At 34.6% G+C, this 15,566-nt stretch overlaps 1 protein-coding gene and 1 pseudogene across 1 annotated transcript; one reads left to right on the top strand and one right to left on the bottom strand.

Annotated features, from left to right (window-relative positions):
* Window positions 1-286: 286 nt before the first annotated feature.
* Window positions 287-10,842, bottom strand: LOC114371914 (tubulin-folding cofactor D-like). Its single transcript, XM_028329234.1, has 17 exons — window positions 10,503-10,842; window positions 9,874-10,421; window positions 9,411-9,513; window positions 8,975-9,151; window positions 8,085-8,270; window positions 7,250-7,366; window positions 6,973-7,077; window positions 6,373-6,543; window positions 6,063-6,278; window positions 5,265-5,463; window positions 4,766-4,971; window positions 4,420-4,644; window positions 3,757-4,332; window positions 3,406-3,675; window positions 2,584-2,628; window positions 1,166-1,351; window positions 287-816 (listed from the first exon to the last, which is right to left on the bottom strand). The coding sequence occupies exons 1-17, from the start codon at window positions 10,680-10,682 to the stop codon at window positions 526-528; spliced, it is 3,801 nt and encodes a 1,266-aa protein (XP_028185035.1). The 5' UTR covers window positions 10,683-10,842; the 3' UTR covers window positions 287-525.
* LOC114371865 lies at window positions 10,724-14,049 on the top strand (annotated as a pseudogene).
* The last annotated feature ends 1,517 nt before the right edge of the window (window positions 14,050-15,566 follow it).

The raw sequence follows: 15,566 nt of genomic DNA, 5'->3' as shown, positions 1-15,566 counted from the left end.
TCAGATGACGGGTTATCAAGGAATAAACAAGTCAGCATCTATCTAAGAATAACATGAATGAGGTAAGCAAATTCAGTTAAGAAATGAATGGAATACTACAGAGGGAATTGATTGCAATATCTACAAAAAATTTAGGACCAAAATTGCATAATTGTGTTAGAATCAAATTCACACAAACGTAAAAGGAGATTAATTAGGAATCTCCAGAACAGCTCAGGTCATGATTACTGGTTAGTAATGATCACAATACGGAATGATCAACTACAAGTTAGTAATGATCAATACGGAATGTTAACTCTGAAATTTCAATAATTTTGTGGGATCTACCATTAGAAGAACAAATCTTATCTTCACCGTTCATTTCTTCCCTCAAAGCTCTATTGCTTTAGAATTAATCTAGTAAATGCATAACATCCATTGAGGACACCAGTATGATTGGAAATTGACCAATGCACATGAAAATTTCATATCAACTATAGGAAGTTACATTATACAACAGCAAACCTGGGATTGAATCAACAAAAATTAGAACCCGGATGACTCAACTAATGAGGAATATGAAGCATTTTCATCTAAGTTTGCAGGCTTCTTACTGCTGGTTTTCCTTGATGTTCCATCACTATTATTGCCAAGTGACCCCACCTCCAGACCTACAATCTCATACAATTTTAATCTTTGGTGTTTAGCTGAATCCATATCGCCATCCCAGCAAGTCTCAGAAATAATTTCAAGTGCTTTATCAATCTTGTCTTCAGCCACAAGATTCCCATTTTCCAAGAGGACAAGGTACAGTTGTTCAGCTGAAGCTTTTCGAATCTGATAAACAAATTGAAATAAAATAAAATTTAGGAAGTCACAAAGCAAGCAACAAAAGCAATGACTAGTTTGTTTAAGCTTATAAAAAGTAATTTTATAATACAACTTTTTTCAGTTTTTTTTAATTACTTTTTTATCTTTCGAGAAAAACACTTTTTTTTAAAAATAATTATCATAATTTTTTAAAACATATGTAGTTTAAAAGATTTTTTTTCTATAAAATAAGCACAAATAGACAAACTCTTAATTGTGGAAAAAGAGCCTGTCTATTATGCATGTGATTGCAGTTATGCAAAAAAAAAGATGCAAAGTAGTGAATCTCATACTGACGAATATACAGGAATATCACCTTAGGGTAACGATGACCAAGAAAGTTAAGAAGTTGCGAAAAGGCCCTCATATTGATAGGTTCCTGAACTGCAGCTACATAACCAAGTATTGCAATACCAGCATACAACTTAGAGAAGTCTTTTGATCCCTTTACTTCAAATGACACAGAATCCAAAACAGCACCACAAAAAGCTGGAGTGTGAGCCTGAAAATACAATTTATTAATCAACATGTTATCACCAAGCTTTGTAAAGCAAATTCATTTTAATCAATGGTCTAGTAACCCAAGAGAAGGGTTTGTGTGTCACTAGAGGATATAACCATAGATTAATAGTAGAGTTTAACATGAGGGTATGGCCTGGCTGTGGTTCCTAACCAGACTCCATTTAGTCTGTATTGGAACCAGAGTAAGGCCAATTATATAGCTGTACTTTAGTACCTCTGGTACTCAATTTATTTATTAATATATATATTATGTTTGCTGATAAAAAAAAAAACATGTTATCACCAAGCATTTGTAAAATAATAATCAATAAATGGAATTATAGAACAAAAACTTCCCATATCTCATATTTATAAAGTAAAAATATGCATTATGATCAGTTTTCACTCTATTGCAATCACTAGATTTTTTTCTAATTTAATTCTCTGCATTCTTAATCCATTATTATTCTTCTAGGTCAGTAGCTTATTGCTCATGTCTTTAGTTGCTAAAGTTGAATTAGGTATCAAGATGTGTACTTAATCCAATTTCAGCTCACATAATTGTGTTATCAAATCATTTTACTGCTTGTTTTCTCTTGGCAGTTTAATCATTGCTACCTATTATGTATCGTATTCACAACTCTACCAAAGAAAATTAGCAGTATTCAATCTCTGTTCAAGTTACTAAAATTTTAGATGTTGTCCTTTACTGTCACAATAAAGAAAATAAAAGAAAACAAACTTTTGTAAAGCTAGTGACAACTATATACTAAAGTATAACCATCATAAACATATGATTGCTACATCATATTTCATACACAACAATGGGGTATACACAGACAAGCTTAACAAGTGGTGGCCGAGTTGTGTAATTTTTCTTGGAAGCATTCTAATCTTACATTTCAACATTATGCAAACCATATTGGTTTTAATGCATAAACAAGCAACAAGTTCTGCATGTTACACAAGAAAAGTAATTAAGAGAGGTTAAATGAAAATGTGGAGTTGCTATGTTGGGGTTCAAGATGTCTGCATGATGATGATTTAATGCATCTTAGGGACTTCGCAGAAAATTCCCTTCTCATATTAGCCATTATTCTTTTTTTCTTTTTAATTTTTTTTTCATTGTTTCTGCCAAGTGTAAATGATAACCACACATCTCTAGCAAACAAATCAATATAAAGGGTTACTAACAAGAAAGATGAAAAATAAAGAACAGAAAGGAAAACTAACCTCCATATTAAGGAATATCTTTTTGCTGAACAGAATCTCAATGGTCTGGAATGCATAATAAGTTCATCAGTTTATTAGAGATTCATGAATAAACAATGCAAATTGATTTCTGTAAATAGATTTACATTTCATAACAGAGGAGGCAAGCAATGAGTGTTATATATGCAACATAAAAGAAAATATGGTAAACTCTTTTATGAAATAATTTTAAGGATTGATGTTAAGTAGGGTGCTAACCAGGATTCTTTATGCTGGAAACATATAAATGAAGATACCACTACAACCGATGATCCAGTGGTTACCTTGTAGTGAATTGTTGGGCTTATGTTATATCCTAGGGTACACTAAACTGTCTTTTGTCGCAGTCTGAAGTCTTAGTTTTGAGGCTGTTATAGTAGGTACAGTCAACAGTGTATACACCTGACTTATTACAATAAATAAAAATGCACTTGAAACCTAACTAAAATAAAGATAGTGCAATCCATTATACAGCAGCATTCCTTCTATTTCAGGTTCTCTCTCCCCCTCACCTTTTTTTATATATTTCAACATGGAATGGATACTTAACTATCAGACTCCTTTGTAAAAAGAAAAAAATCAATGTGTGTGAGTGCATGACTACTAGTCATGCTATGCTATTATGCTTGTGGTTGAAATGAGTCACATGTTGATTTTGAGATTGGATCCAGCACTTTGTTCACATACAGAATTTAGGTTTTTCCCCAAGAAAGAAAAAATGATATAATAAAGTAGATTCAAATTGTTTGAAAGTTCAATTTCACAAAGCAAGAATAATTAACCACTGTTTAAGAAATTTAATACCTTTAAAGTAGGTACGATAACTCTGTCAGATTTCTTGTATTGTTGGAGAACCCACAGGATATCAGCAGATAGCATGTATAACCTAGATGTTCTTGTATTAGGGTCTTCAGATTCAACCTCTTCTAGATACTCTAACAGTGCGGAGAGTGATACCCTCTTCAAAGAATCTTGCAACCCACCAATAGATATAACTAAACCTGATAGCACATCTCTGCTATAACAACCAAATTGAAGTAACTGTATAAAGCGTGGGTAAGAATAGGAAGGAACCTGCAACAAAACAATATTGTCTCTCAATAGAAAAATCTATGCAACCAACCTCGAACTGATGAAAGATCTATATAAACTTACACCCCATTGTGCATTTGCTTCCTTAGGAATGATTTCTTCTAACTTTTCTCGGAAAGGTATATATGGAATATGAATTATCTGGTTGTACAAAATTCTGTAGAGAACATTTGCTGCTGCTTCTCTCAGCTTATCCATCTTCTCCACAGCTTGCTTACAAATTCCTCCAACTAAATTGGTAGCAAGATTCTCATCAAATAAAGAAAGCTCTTGGTTGTTCTTAAGCATGCTATCAATTGAGGGATGTGCAATAGGCTCAATTTCATTTCCATCAGATCTTCCAGACAAACAAACTGACTTGTCTATCTTACAGAGCATGTATGTACATTTTTCTAGGCCATCTAATGCAGCCTCACGAACCCAAGAACCTACATCACCTCTATTATCAACAGAATAGTCATCAAGAGCTTTAAATAAACTCATCATCACTTCATTCTTTATCAGAATAAACAGGGAAAAATCATCCTCAACAAAAGCGGTTGCAGTATATTCTCTTCCATTAATTAATGTTTCACAGGCTAATGTGAGCCCTTTGACAGCATTTACTCGCACTTCAGCATCTCTGTTTTCAGGGTTTTCCTGCACATGGGAAAACATTGTGTAACACACTAACACAATCATTGAACCTAAGATAGTATAATATATAGCATTTGCAACGTGGAGCACCTCAATTTTACAAGAGCCACAAAGCTGCAAAAGCACATTTCTCCATTGACTGGCTAATAACTCATATGGCAAAACACCTATTGCCAATGCAGATCCTCTCCTTACAGCTACATTTGGATCAGTCAACATACTGAGGTACTTTGCTATCACATCACTCATACCTTTATTATCTGAAGCATGCAAGTATGCACGGATAAAGTGTTTCAGGCCTTTAACAGCTGCATTCTGAACATCAAATGAAGATATTGCTTTTCAGATATATAGTGCCCAACTGGCATAAGCTGACAACGATATTAAACAAAAGTTAAAATGGCAACAGAAATTGCCTGTATCAGAGGAATAGAACCTGTATCTGAGAATTAGGATGCCTCAAATTCTCATTGAGAGTATCAAGTAGGTTTTTCTTTATCTTTTCTGATAATACCACTTTATATATGGAGATGCATTCAATAAATCGAGAAACAGCTGCACGCATTATCTCTCCTCCCTTTCCACGATAAAGCCGTGCTTTCTCAATAGCAGGAACAACGCCAGCAAGACTTTTCTGTTTATCTGTCAATGACAATTTCAAAAATGTCACAGTTCAGCTAGCATCATAATTATTTTGAAACCAATCACCTTCAATAAAGAAAGATTTAACCATATGACCAGTATTTGGCAAGAAAGACTTAACTAAAACTTTTATTCATTTTCTTATCATCTTAAGGAATGAAGTCAAATAGTTCTAGTTATTTAATTTTGCAGGCTTCTTCCTGAAAGTGAAAGTATTTTTGTTTGAAATAATTGATATTCTCCTTCAATCCCATATAAGTAAACATAATCAGAAGTCAGGATAAAGTATCAACCTGAGGGAAGAGCAAAATTGCATTGGTGTAAAGCTAAAACAAGTTCTCCGGTTGCCAATGTTGCACCATGGCGCATGCATAAATCCGATGAAAGAGTACAAGGAATTAACTTTTCCATGACAGTGCTCGCAAAATACTGAGGGTCATATTTTACAAGAAACGAAAGGGCCTCTGCAGCAAGTTCTTGCAAGCTTTTCTCCTGGAGACATAATTTCCAAGTAACTTCTCTCAAAATATATCAAGAAAATTGAGATACAGGAAGCAACAAAAAGAATAACCATAAATTGTTACTAAATGCCAAAATTTGAACAAATTTATGCCAAAAAATATACAGTGACAAGGAATAATAAGAAAAGAAGAAACAAAAATTAAAAGGCTAGACCATCCTCTTTACTCTATTGTCACAACTATGAAATAGCAAATACGTACATAAGGCATGACTTCTTTCATCCTTTGAAGAAGTTTTTAAAAAATAAATTTAAGGAAACAATAAAACTACAAAGAAAAAAATTCTAATGTATGACTCCTGAATAGAAGAAAACTTCATCAAACATCATATTATAGACCAAAAAGCATGCACACATTGAGAAAATACCTCTGTCATCTCTCTTCTATGCATGATTTCCCTACAAAAATATTATTATATTCAACGTCCAGAAAATCACGCTAGAGTGATTTATGGCCTTCACTTAGAAAGTAAACCATAAATCCATATCACAATTCACAAGTGCAATTAGGGTCAACACGGGAGCAGAAGATTTGGCTGATTGCAGAGTGAGAGATTTAATCAGAACATACCCAGTGACAGATTTTTCTATCCAGCAGGTCATCAACAAATGGAAAAAGATATCCTTCATACTGAGCAATGGAAACAGCAACATGAAGATAAGAGTTTACTCGCGAAGAAAGTGAAAAATAATCCGCAGTATTCACTATGTCAATTCCATGTGGATAATTCCCTTGTCTTCCAACATTCTCTTGAAAAGCAGCTGCTGCTGCTCTTCTGCAGTTAACCTAAGTATCACAGGTTAGTTAGGGATTCTTTTCACATGAAGTGAATAGTCTAAAACAAATCATGTCATGAGAAGGACATAAAAGATATAAGGACCTCACGGTCATAGCATGCCACTGTTAGGAGGTGGGGGGCAAACTCTTTTAAGATGCTCCTCATATCTGTATGATAATATGCACGTCCAAACGCCCAACATACATATGCAGCAGCATCACGTACATGAGACCCAACACTGTGTGGACCTCTTCGAACATCATAATGTAGTGCCTAATAAACAAAACTATAATTATTCCCACTGCTATGCAGTAAATGTATCTCTCAAATAAGGATGTCTTAAGGAAAACTACAAAGTACCAACCATAAATCATATTGCCAAGGAAGGATATCTTAAGCTTCATAAGCATTATAAAATAAGAATAGTCAACATTTAAGGGAATATTTGTCTTTTTTTTAATTTTCCAAGACTAAGTCCTTTTTTATCTTTTCCTCTGTAGCCTTTCCATCATTTTCTCAATCATACTACAGGATAACAAGGTTATCCTTAAGGTTCTCAATTCTTGTTTCAAGTTTAAGTAGCACATAAATAAAGTACTTCAAAGTTCAAACAACTAAATAGTTATAAGCAACCAAAATAGTTTGAAGTCACAAATCCTACTTCCAGAAATCTATGGATACAATCTATCCATTATAAACCACCTTCACGATAACAGGAACAACTTTGGGAAGACTAGCAGGTAAGAGCAAGCCCCTACGAGCAAGTTCAGCCAAAGCTAAGCAGCCTCCATGCCATGAACCATCACCCTGTAAAAAGTGTTACATGTGAGCTATAACAGTAGAACCAGACAAATAAATAGTTAACATAGTAAACCTCTCACACAGTAACTATATAGTATATAAACCCAGGTGAGTGTAAATTAAACTAGTAAGTTACAGTGCTCAGGAACTTTAAGCAAACAAAAGTTTAGCATCACACCTCACCAGGTGAAAACAGCTCCAAAACAGATGATAAAACCTCCTCAGAAAAGGAAGATGTAAGATGTGAACTTATGCGCCCAATACCTTTTGCTGCAGACCAGCGGACAACAGTATCCTACAATCCAATACCAACATAATTTGGTCATTAAGTGATGAAAATAGGCTTAAAAAACAATTTGGTCCCTATAAAATAACCTATTTTTGGTTTTAGTCCCTGTAAAATTTAAAATTTTTGGTTTTAGTCTTTGTTGTCAAGTAACAACGTTAACTAATGATGTAACAGTAACGTTGGCAATTCATTTAGTAGTCACGTCATCAGAGTTTAACAGGGCAGTCATGTATAATTTTTTATGATAAACCATGTTTTTAAATCCTCATTTGCTCAAAACAGTTTATGAGAGATTAAAAACACAATTTACCATAAACAAAAAAAAAAGTATAGATATGTTTGAGTTCTTTCATATCCAACAGCATTCATCCAGTTCTTTGTAGGATCAGTTACATCATAAGATAAGTGATCAATACAATTTCACATCTCATGCAAATTCATAGAAGACATCAACACAATCTTGGTTTTAGATATTTTTAAAAGAACTATTTCATGATTAATGACAAATGAACAACATCAACAGAGTTATTACAGCTTTCAGCAGCTTACAAGGTTCCTTCACAAAAACCATTTACAAAGACATTAATTCAACCATTCCATTTCAGATTATCTTCATTGGCTTACATTTAGACAGAATTTCATATTTTTCATCACCAGAACTAAGCATCATAGTGTAATGGCAAAATACAAAATTTACTATAAGAATCTCACCCTTTAGACATACCATATCCCTCAAACCAGACAACAACATCTCAATAATCTCTTCAACATTTTCTGGAACATCCATATCCTCATCTTCTTCCCTGTCTGACATTTCGTTTGAGTTGGAATCATTGCTGTTCACACCTAAATTGGACTGATCAATTTTATTGGATGTATTCAAAGAAACATTCAGTTTGGCAACTCTTCCCTGCATAATAGGCATATAGTCGTTAAGGCAAAAAAAATTGTGACAAACATGAAGCTTCTACAATTGCTTATGACAAGTAAATAATTAAAACACAAGTGTCCTTCCTAAAATGTCCTGCTAAAAGCCTAAAAGAAGCCATAATGCCCAGATATTTGTAATTGTGACCCACCACTGATGAAAACCAAATGCTTGAGTACAAATTTATGGTGCTGATACAGCTGGCTTAGATCAAGGGGTCAAACAACTTAATTCTAAGAAGCTTAAATATAACACTTAGCAGTTAGCACGACTAAGTTGACTTGGGTCTGTACATGATAAAAAGTATTTCATGCATAGTAGCTCAAATTTTCAAGAGGACAAATTACCTAGCATGATACCATAGCCAAATTGCCTATAAGGGAACACTGAGTTCAACTCTACATATTTCCATTCAATAAGGGCTCCAATTTTATCCATCCAATTCTGTTTTGAGTTCTACATGCTAGACTTGCATGAGGAGCATTTGTTGTTTTGTCAGCATAACATGCATTTCTGAATAATGCATATAACCATAGTTAATTAATTACTGTGGCTTTATATTACACCAGTTAAAATAAAAAGGAAACAAAATATGGATACAATACTCGCAAGTGGACAAAAACAAAGGTGTCTTCCAACATTTAAGATACAAGATCCCATCGAACTTGGATCAGAGAGAAGCTAACCATATATCGCCATGCTGGCAAACGATGAGGAAGAGCAGTAAGCCCAATTCGTTGAGTTAACTTCATCAGATACTTGCGGAGCAAAGGACTTCGAGATGCATCTAAGGACTTGTACAGCATTGAAGCATCATTCCAAACAACAGGAATTGAATCAAGCAAGAGATTCTGACTACCTGCCTACTTACAGATTGATATTATAACAGTTAGAATCATTAAAGGTAACAAAGACAAATTTTCATCATAAAAAGTTTTATTAGAGATAAATGTATTGGATCCCTAAAAAATTAACACAATTATCCATAACAAAAATTATCCTAGTCTATCATGCATCATTCTCTCATTCATATATTTTGAAGTAATCTAAAATCTTTACACAAATGATAGATAAAAACATTTTAACTTGAGGTTGTGAACAGGAAAAGACAAAAAAACAAACCTTGAAAATAGCAGCCAGTGCTTCAACAACACCAAGTAACTGGAAATGATGGAGTAAATCTTCAGTTACAGAGGACATGACTGTATGGGTCCACTCAACAAAGCTGAAGCCATTAGAAAAAGTCAGTTTATACAGATGATGACTAATAATAATAAAAATAAAAATAAACTTCTATACAACACAGATGCAGGCATGCATACAAGCCCGAACATGTCTGAAGCCATAACACATAATGTCATGAACTAATGACAATTCAAATTTAGACATTTTCAAGAGATCAAACAAAACCATTCATTTATTTGTAAACAAGATCCAGAAAACAAGGAATTAATTGATTATTTGAGCTAAACTTTGATTGAAACGAAAATACATTTACACAACATGAGACAACACAAATATTTAAGTCGATCAGAGAGAAAACTGAATTAACTCTAAACAAGCTACAAAACATAATCAAATAAACCTGGTAAAAGCTTTCGGCATATCCGGACGAGTAAGTAGCCTCGAGAGGACTAGTCCAGCCATAGTCCGCATTGGTCCAGCAGTCGAGAGGTAATCCTTAGAAAACCCTATAATTCTCAACACAAGAGGACTGAGCTCGAACTCAGTTAAATTGTCATTGTTCGCAATACTGGTGTCAACACTGGAAATGTCAAAAGGTACCAACACAAGTATATAGAGCCACAACAGCGTCACGCATTTAGCCTCCATCTCTCCCGTGCTTTCCTGCCTCAAAGAAGTCACCGAATTTGTGTTGTGACACTTCTCCAACAGAGACACGGCGAGTTCGAGATCGGAAACTTGATGCGGAAAGAACTTGATCACAGATTTGTAGCCACAAACCGTGACTAACGTATATACAATGATGCATATAGGTTTTATTATTTCGAGAACTTCATCGGAAGCTACCCCGAGTTCAAGAGTTCGTGAGCGAATAATGTTCATCAGAGGGGAAACTATGGTTTCAAGGTAGGGTTCTAGAAGTTGGCCTTGCTCCTGATACTTGTCCAACTGCAAATATATACCGATAAAAATTAATTTGCAATAACAAAAAGCAAAGTATAATTGTTGTTATTGAAAAAAGGAGAGTACAATGGATCTGAGTCGGTGGACGGAGGAAGGGTCAGAGACGCGGGATTTGGAAACGATGTCGTGGAGGAGTGACTTGACGATGTTCCATTCTTGGAGGAAGTACTTTTGGAGCACACTCTCCTTGGACTCCAACTCGTCATCCTCTTGATTCATCGTCACCGTCGCTTGATTCGCTTCCATAGTCACCTCTGGAGTCCAAAGGGATTTTGGCGGGATCTGAAATGCAAGTTTCCAAGAGAACAGTACAACACTAATCGTCGGATTCTCAAGTTCCAGTTCTGACTGAAGAAGCTGATGGCCCGGAAAAACAAGCGCAAAAGCATTAAGTTGAATACCCACCCAAATTAAGGGCTAATTAAGTTTTATATATAAAATAAAATTTAACTGCACTTTTTATCTCTAACTATTTTTTTTATTATCTGACAAATTTTGTTCTCGACATTTTTTTAGCTCATTAGCCTTCCATTTTTAGAATGTTGCAAATTTTATCCTTTTGCTATATTTATGTTAAAAATAACACAATACATCAAGACGATTTTTCATTACAACTAAATACACATTAAAAATAAGTATTTTTAACATAATTACTACTAGAAATCACTCTTCTATGTTATTGATTTGTTAACAAATAAGAACTTTGTAAGTAGCATAGCTGTTATCTTCTCTCGTGGCATATCATTTCTCATTGCACTAAAAGCAACAACACTCTTCCTATGCTTCGCGTACCTAAAAAACCTCGGTTTCACTCTCTTCTCTCTCCCTTTCCTCTACTATTCGCTGATCTCAATTGCGTCTCACCCATCCATCAACCTTCCAATACTTCTCGGCAAAACCACCGACGGTAGCTTCCCCTTGTTCTCACTCATAATCTTCAGCCCTTACATCTATTTCGTCAGAATCTTCTCTCTGCTCCGAAGACTTCGAAGCGGGGAACCTACTTACACCCAAGTCCACGAGGGTCTCTATGTCGGTGGCTGGCCACCGTCGCCTCAGAAGCTGCCACCTGGTGACCCGCCATCGTTGATTGCGCGTGCGAGTTCCCACGTGTGAAGGACTTCACTACGGGGTTGCCTTACCGCTGCTTTCCGACGTGGTACACGAGGTCGCCTCAACCTGCTGATATTGAATCAGCTGTTAAGTGGGCCTCTCGACAGAGAGACCTCAACAAGCCCATTTTCGTTCACTGTGCTTATGGTTAGTACTTAGTATTGACTTCGTTGATGAATCTGAATGCTCTTTAGTATTGTTCTTCTGTTGCTTCTATTTAATTCGCAATGAGAAATGTGTTATTTCAATGTATAAAATCATGGAGCATTTTGTGCTTTTTAAGACATATATTGTTTCTTTGATATTAAACCCCGTGAGCTGACCGAGGAAACCTAGCTGAGTTAGTTGAACAGCGTCTGTGAGTGGTTGTAAATCCTCAATATCTGTTTCTCGATTCCTATGGATCAGAAGAAAAAAAAAAACCGTGAGCCGCTTTTTCATGTTTGCATATAACTTAAATTCATTTTTTACCTTCCTTCTCTTATCAATGATTGATGAGAAGTTTATTAGAACGAGACATAAGGACTTGTGACCTCCGAAGTGATAGCTTTCTGTTGATAGACATTCATAATTCAATTTGTATTTTGTAACTTAACTCAAGGGTCAATTATATGATAACATGATAAGTTATTATGTCTTTTGTTTTGTGTTAATTACTGTTGTCCAAACAAGAGACTTGACTTCAGAAGGAGTTTTGAATAACCAATGATGAAGGTCATTTGCAATATTCTATGTCCTCTGAATGACTTAATATTAGAAAATGGAAAGGTCATTTGCGAGTGTTCTAATGACAATACATGTTTTGGGCATTGTATTCCATTGTCATCATCAACAACAACAAACGGTTGGACATTGTCAATGGAATGGCCTTTTGCTTCCTTCATGAAAAATAATTATGGCTGATCTTTAATTGTTCTGGTAGCTTATCTGAGGTTGACTCTATGGTTCTGTTAGTGAAGATTGATAAATGCAACTCTTTGGTTCAACAAGAAGAGAATTGGTAGTTTTTCCAATCGCAATGCATTAAGTATGCCCTTGCATTGGAGTATTAAACTCAATTATACTGCTGTCCAGTATAAGAAACCCAACAGAATTGACCCAAAGATATTGTACATTGTTTAGACAAGTGGATTTGGGTAATTGGGTTCCCCCTATTTTGAAAGGGGAAAAAGTAATGAAAATGAAAACTAGGAATGGAATGAAATGTGTCATTTGAAGGCTTAAAAACAAACTATCACTTAGCATCAGACCATTGCCAAGTTTGAATTAAAGATAAACTGGTTCTCCTGTCGCTCATTATTAGGAGTATAACATATTCTTTAATGTTTTGAGTTTTAAGGGTTACCCATCCTTTTAACTGGGTGTTTGCCACTTTGTGGTTCTTCATTATTATGATCACTACCTGAGCTGCAAATATGAAGATATTATTTTTAGTTAGAAGCATAGATATGCAATGAAAAAAATTGGGCATATTATTACAGCTGCAAATTTTTCGATGAGGTAGGATTATATGACGTTATAAATGTTACTTTTATACTCATTTTATTCATGCCTCAGTACGATCCTAATAGTATATCATACACTGAAAAATTTGATCAATTTGTGGTAATGAATACTGGGAGAGTAAACCTCCAGAGATGAGGGAAGCGTACTTAAAAGTGAAACTATCATACCCTTGGGTCCTTACATATGGTCCTGTGCACTGACATAAAGTTTAGGCATTTTGACTGACAAGAGGTTGTATTCTGATAATAGTTTGGAAATCTCATCAGTCAATGAGACAACATTTGACTTACAAATAGCAAGCATACACATAATGAAATTGTTTCAGACCTAAAAATATTGGATCAATATAATTGAGTTACAATAATGCTATATTGTCTAGTTTCATACCAGATTATTATGCTTGCATAAGAATTAAAAAGATGATATGGCTATCTTCATTTTTTTTTTAACTTTTTTGTTTTATGGTGTAAAGGTCATGGAAGAAGTGTTGCTGTTATGTGTGCACTGTTAGTAGCACGAGGCATCACAGAGGATTGGAAGAATGCTGAGAAGCTTATCAAGCAAAAACGACCTTACATCCGGATGAATGCTCTCCATCGCAAGGCACTTGAAGAATGGTCCAGACACCAATTGTCTGCACCGAGGAAGTAGAGACATGAGCGTGGGTTCCTTGAGTTAATCTGATTCTTTAGTCATTCACTGTATGATTGTTTACCAAACAGTGGCAAATGAAGAAAAACTAAAGCAGAGTCTCCTCGTGTCTTTACTTTATTAGCATCCTTGTTTTCCTTGAATCCAAAATCTAATGTGCGGTTCCCAATTGTTCCGTAGTCAGCTTCTTCTGCTTTGATCAAGTTGAACCTAATGAGTGGAATAGTGGGATTACATACTATGAGAAGCTGTAGCATCTATATACATCATTTCATTGTGTATGCCCATGAACGATGATTCCAAGGGTAGTTAGTTGGTAAATACAAGTCATGCCTTATGTTAATGGTTTTTATGTCTAGAACAAAATGAGACATAAGTTAGAAAATGATACATATTAGTTTTACTAAAAACAAAAGTTGGAATATAAAAGAATCGAATAGAACGAGACGAATCATTTTGTTGCCCAACGCATAAAAATTCAACTTGTCATTAGTTTTGTTTTCCCTGAGATTGTTAATGACAATGAGCATGCTGGAATTCGTTATGCAACATTGTCTGTCCGGGTTTTAATTTTAAATGAAAAATTCGAGGGTTCGCAGTGGAGTAACCTTTGTTCTTGGTCACATCGTTGCACTATCTTTGATTAATTGGATTTGGAAGGGTCATTTGGAAAGTGTTGGCAAATGGCTGCCAGTGTCATGTATGCAGTATACCGTAATATGGAAATTGAAACAATGAGTGATTAAGTTGTATGCTTGAGTTATTACCTCGAACTTTTAGGGCAATATCCGGAATTTCTTTAGAATTTTTTGACCATATTTGGATGACCAATCAAATCGCTTTTCAAATGATGTTTTTAAAATCAAACCGATATTTTTTGGGATTTAATGTTTATGTACTAACAATGTAAAACTGTCTTATACAGTCATTTAATCATAAATCACCGTTTGAATTACTTTAAAATAATTATTTTTAAAAACAACAAACTTACTATACATAATAAGTTGTGATTAGATGACTATGTAAATTTATACTACCAGTGTATAATCATTTTTTTTCTTTTTAATACATATGTATTATTTTGTATTTCACATGCATACTCTATATTTTATGCGTTTCAACTTTCATAATTTTTGAAATTTTATCCTTTCATCACTGAAACATTTTTATTAGTTAAGATAATATTTTCGATAATAGGTATCATCAAAGTTGTTATGAATTAGGCCCTTGAAAAAGGCCCAACTTGAACAAATTTAGCCCAATAAGAAAGTTGTAACACCTCTAGAACCGAGGTTCATCTCGAGAATAAATAGTCATGCTACATGATTTTTAAGTCCACCTCTTTACATCTTAGGGGCTCTCACTAGCCAAGTATTTTGAAACATTTTGTCATGTCTCAAGAGGCACATCACTTGGGAAATGAGAAATGTAATAAAGCATCCTAGCCTCTAATGTTGTTTAAAGGTCATAGTCATCTAAGTGTTTTTTAGTTACCATACTGAAAATCAGTCTATACTTAGAATTTTTTATTTAAATAGGCATACAGTTTGGAGCCAGGCATTTTTCCTTAATATACACCTATAAATAGGAGCATTGCTCTTCCTTTAAGGTATGTAGCCTAATTCTTTAATTACAAAAGAAGTGTCATCAATGAAAAATATAACAAAATCTCATGAATCTCATTTTGTTAACAGCAAAGGGCATAAAGCTTTTCAAGCCACCAATCTTACTTAGAGGTCATAATTATCTAAGTGTTATTCGGTTATCATACTAAAAAGTCTAGACTTGAAGAATTTTCGATTCAAATTTGCATGCAGATCAAGCTAAGCATTTCCTTGATCTACACCAATAACTAAGGCC

Source organism: Glycine soja, chromosome 10, assembly GCF_004193775.1.
Source record: "Glycine soja cultivar W05 chromosome 10, ASM419377v2, whole genome shotgun sequence".
NCBI lineage: Eukaryota > Viridiplantae > Streptophyta > Magnoliopsida > Fabales > Fabaceae > Glycine > Glycine soja.
This window is presented reverse-complemented; position numbering and strand designations above follow the sequence as displayed.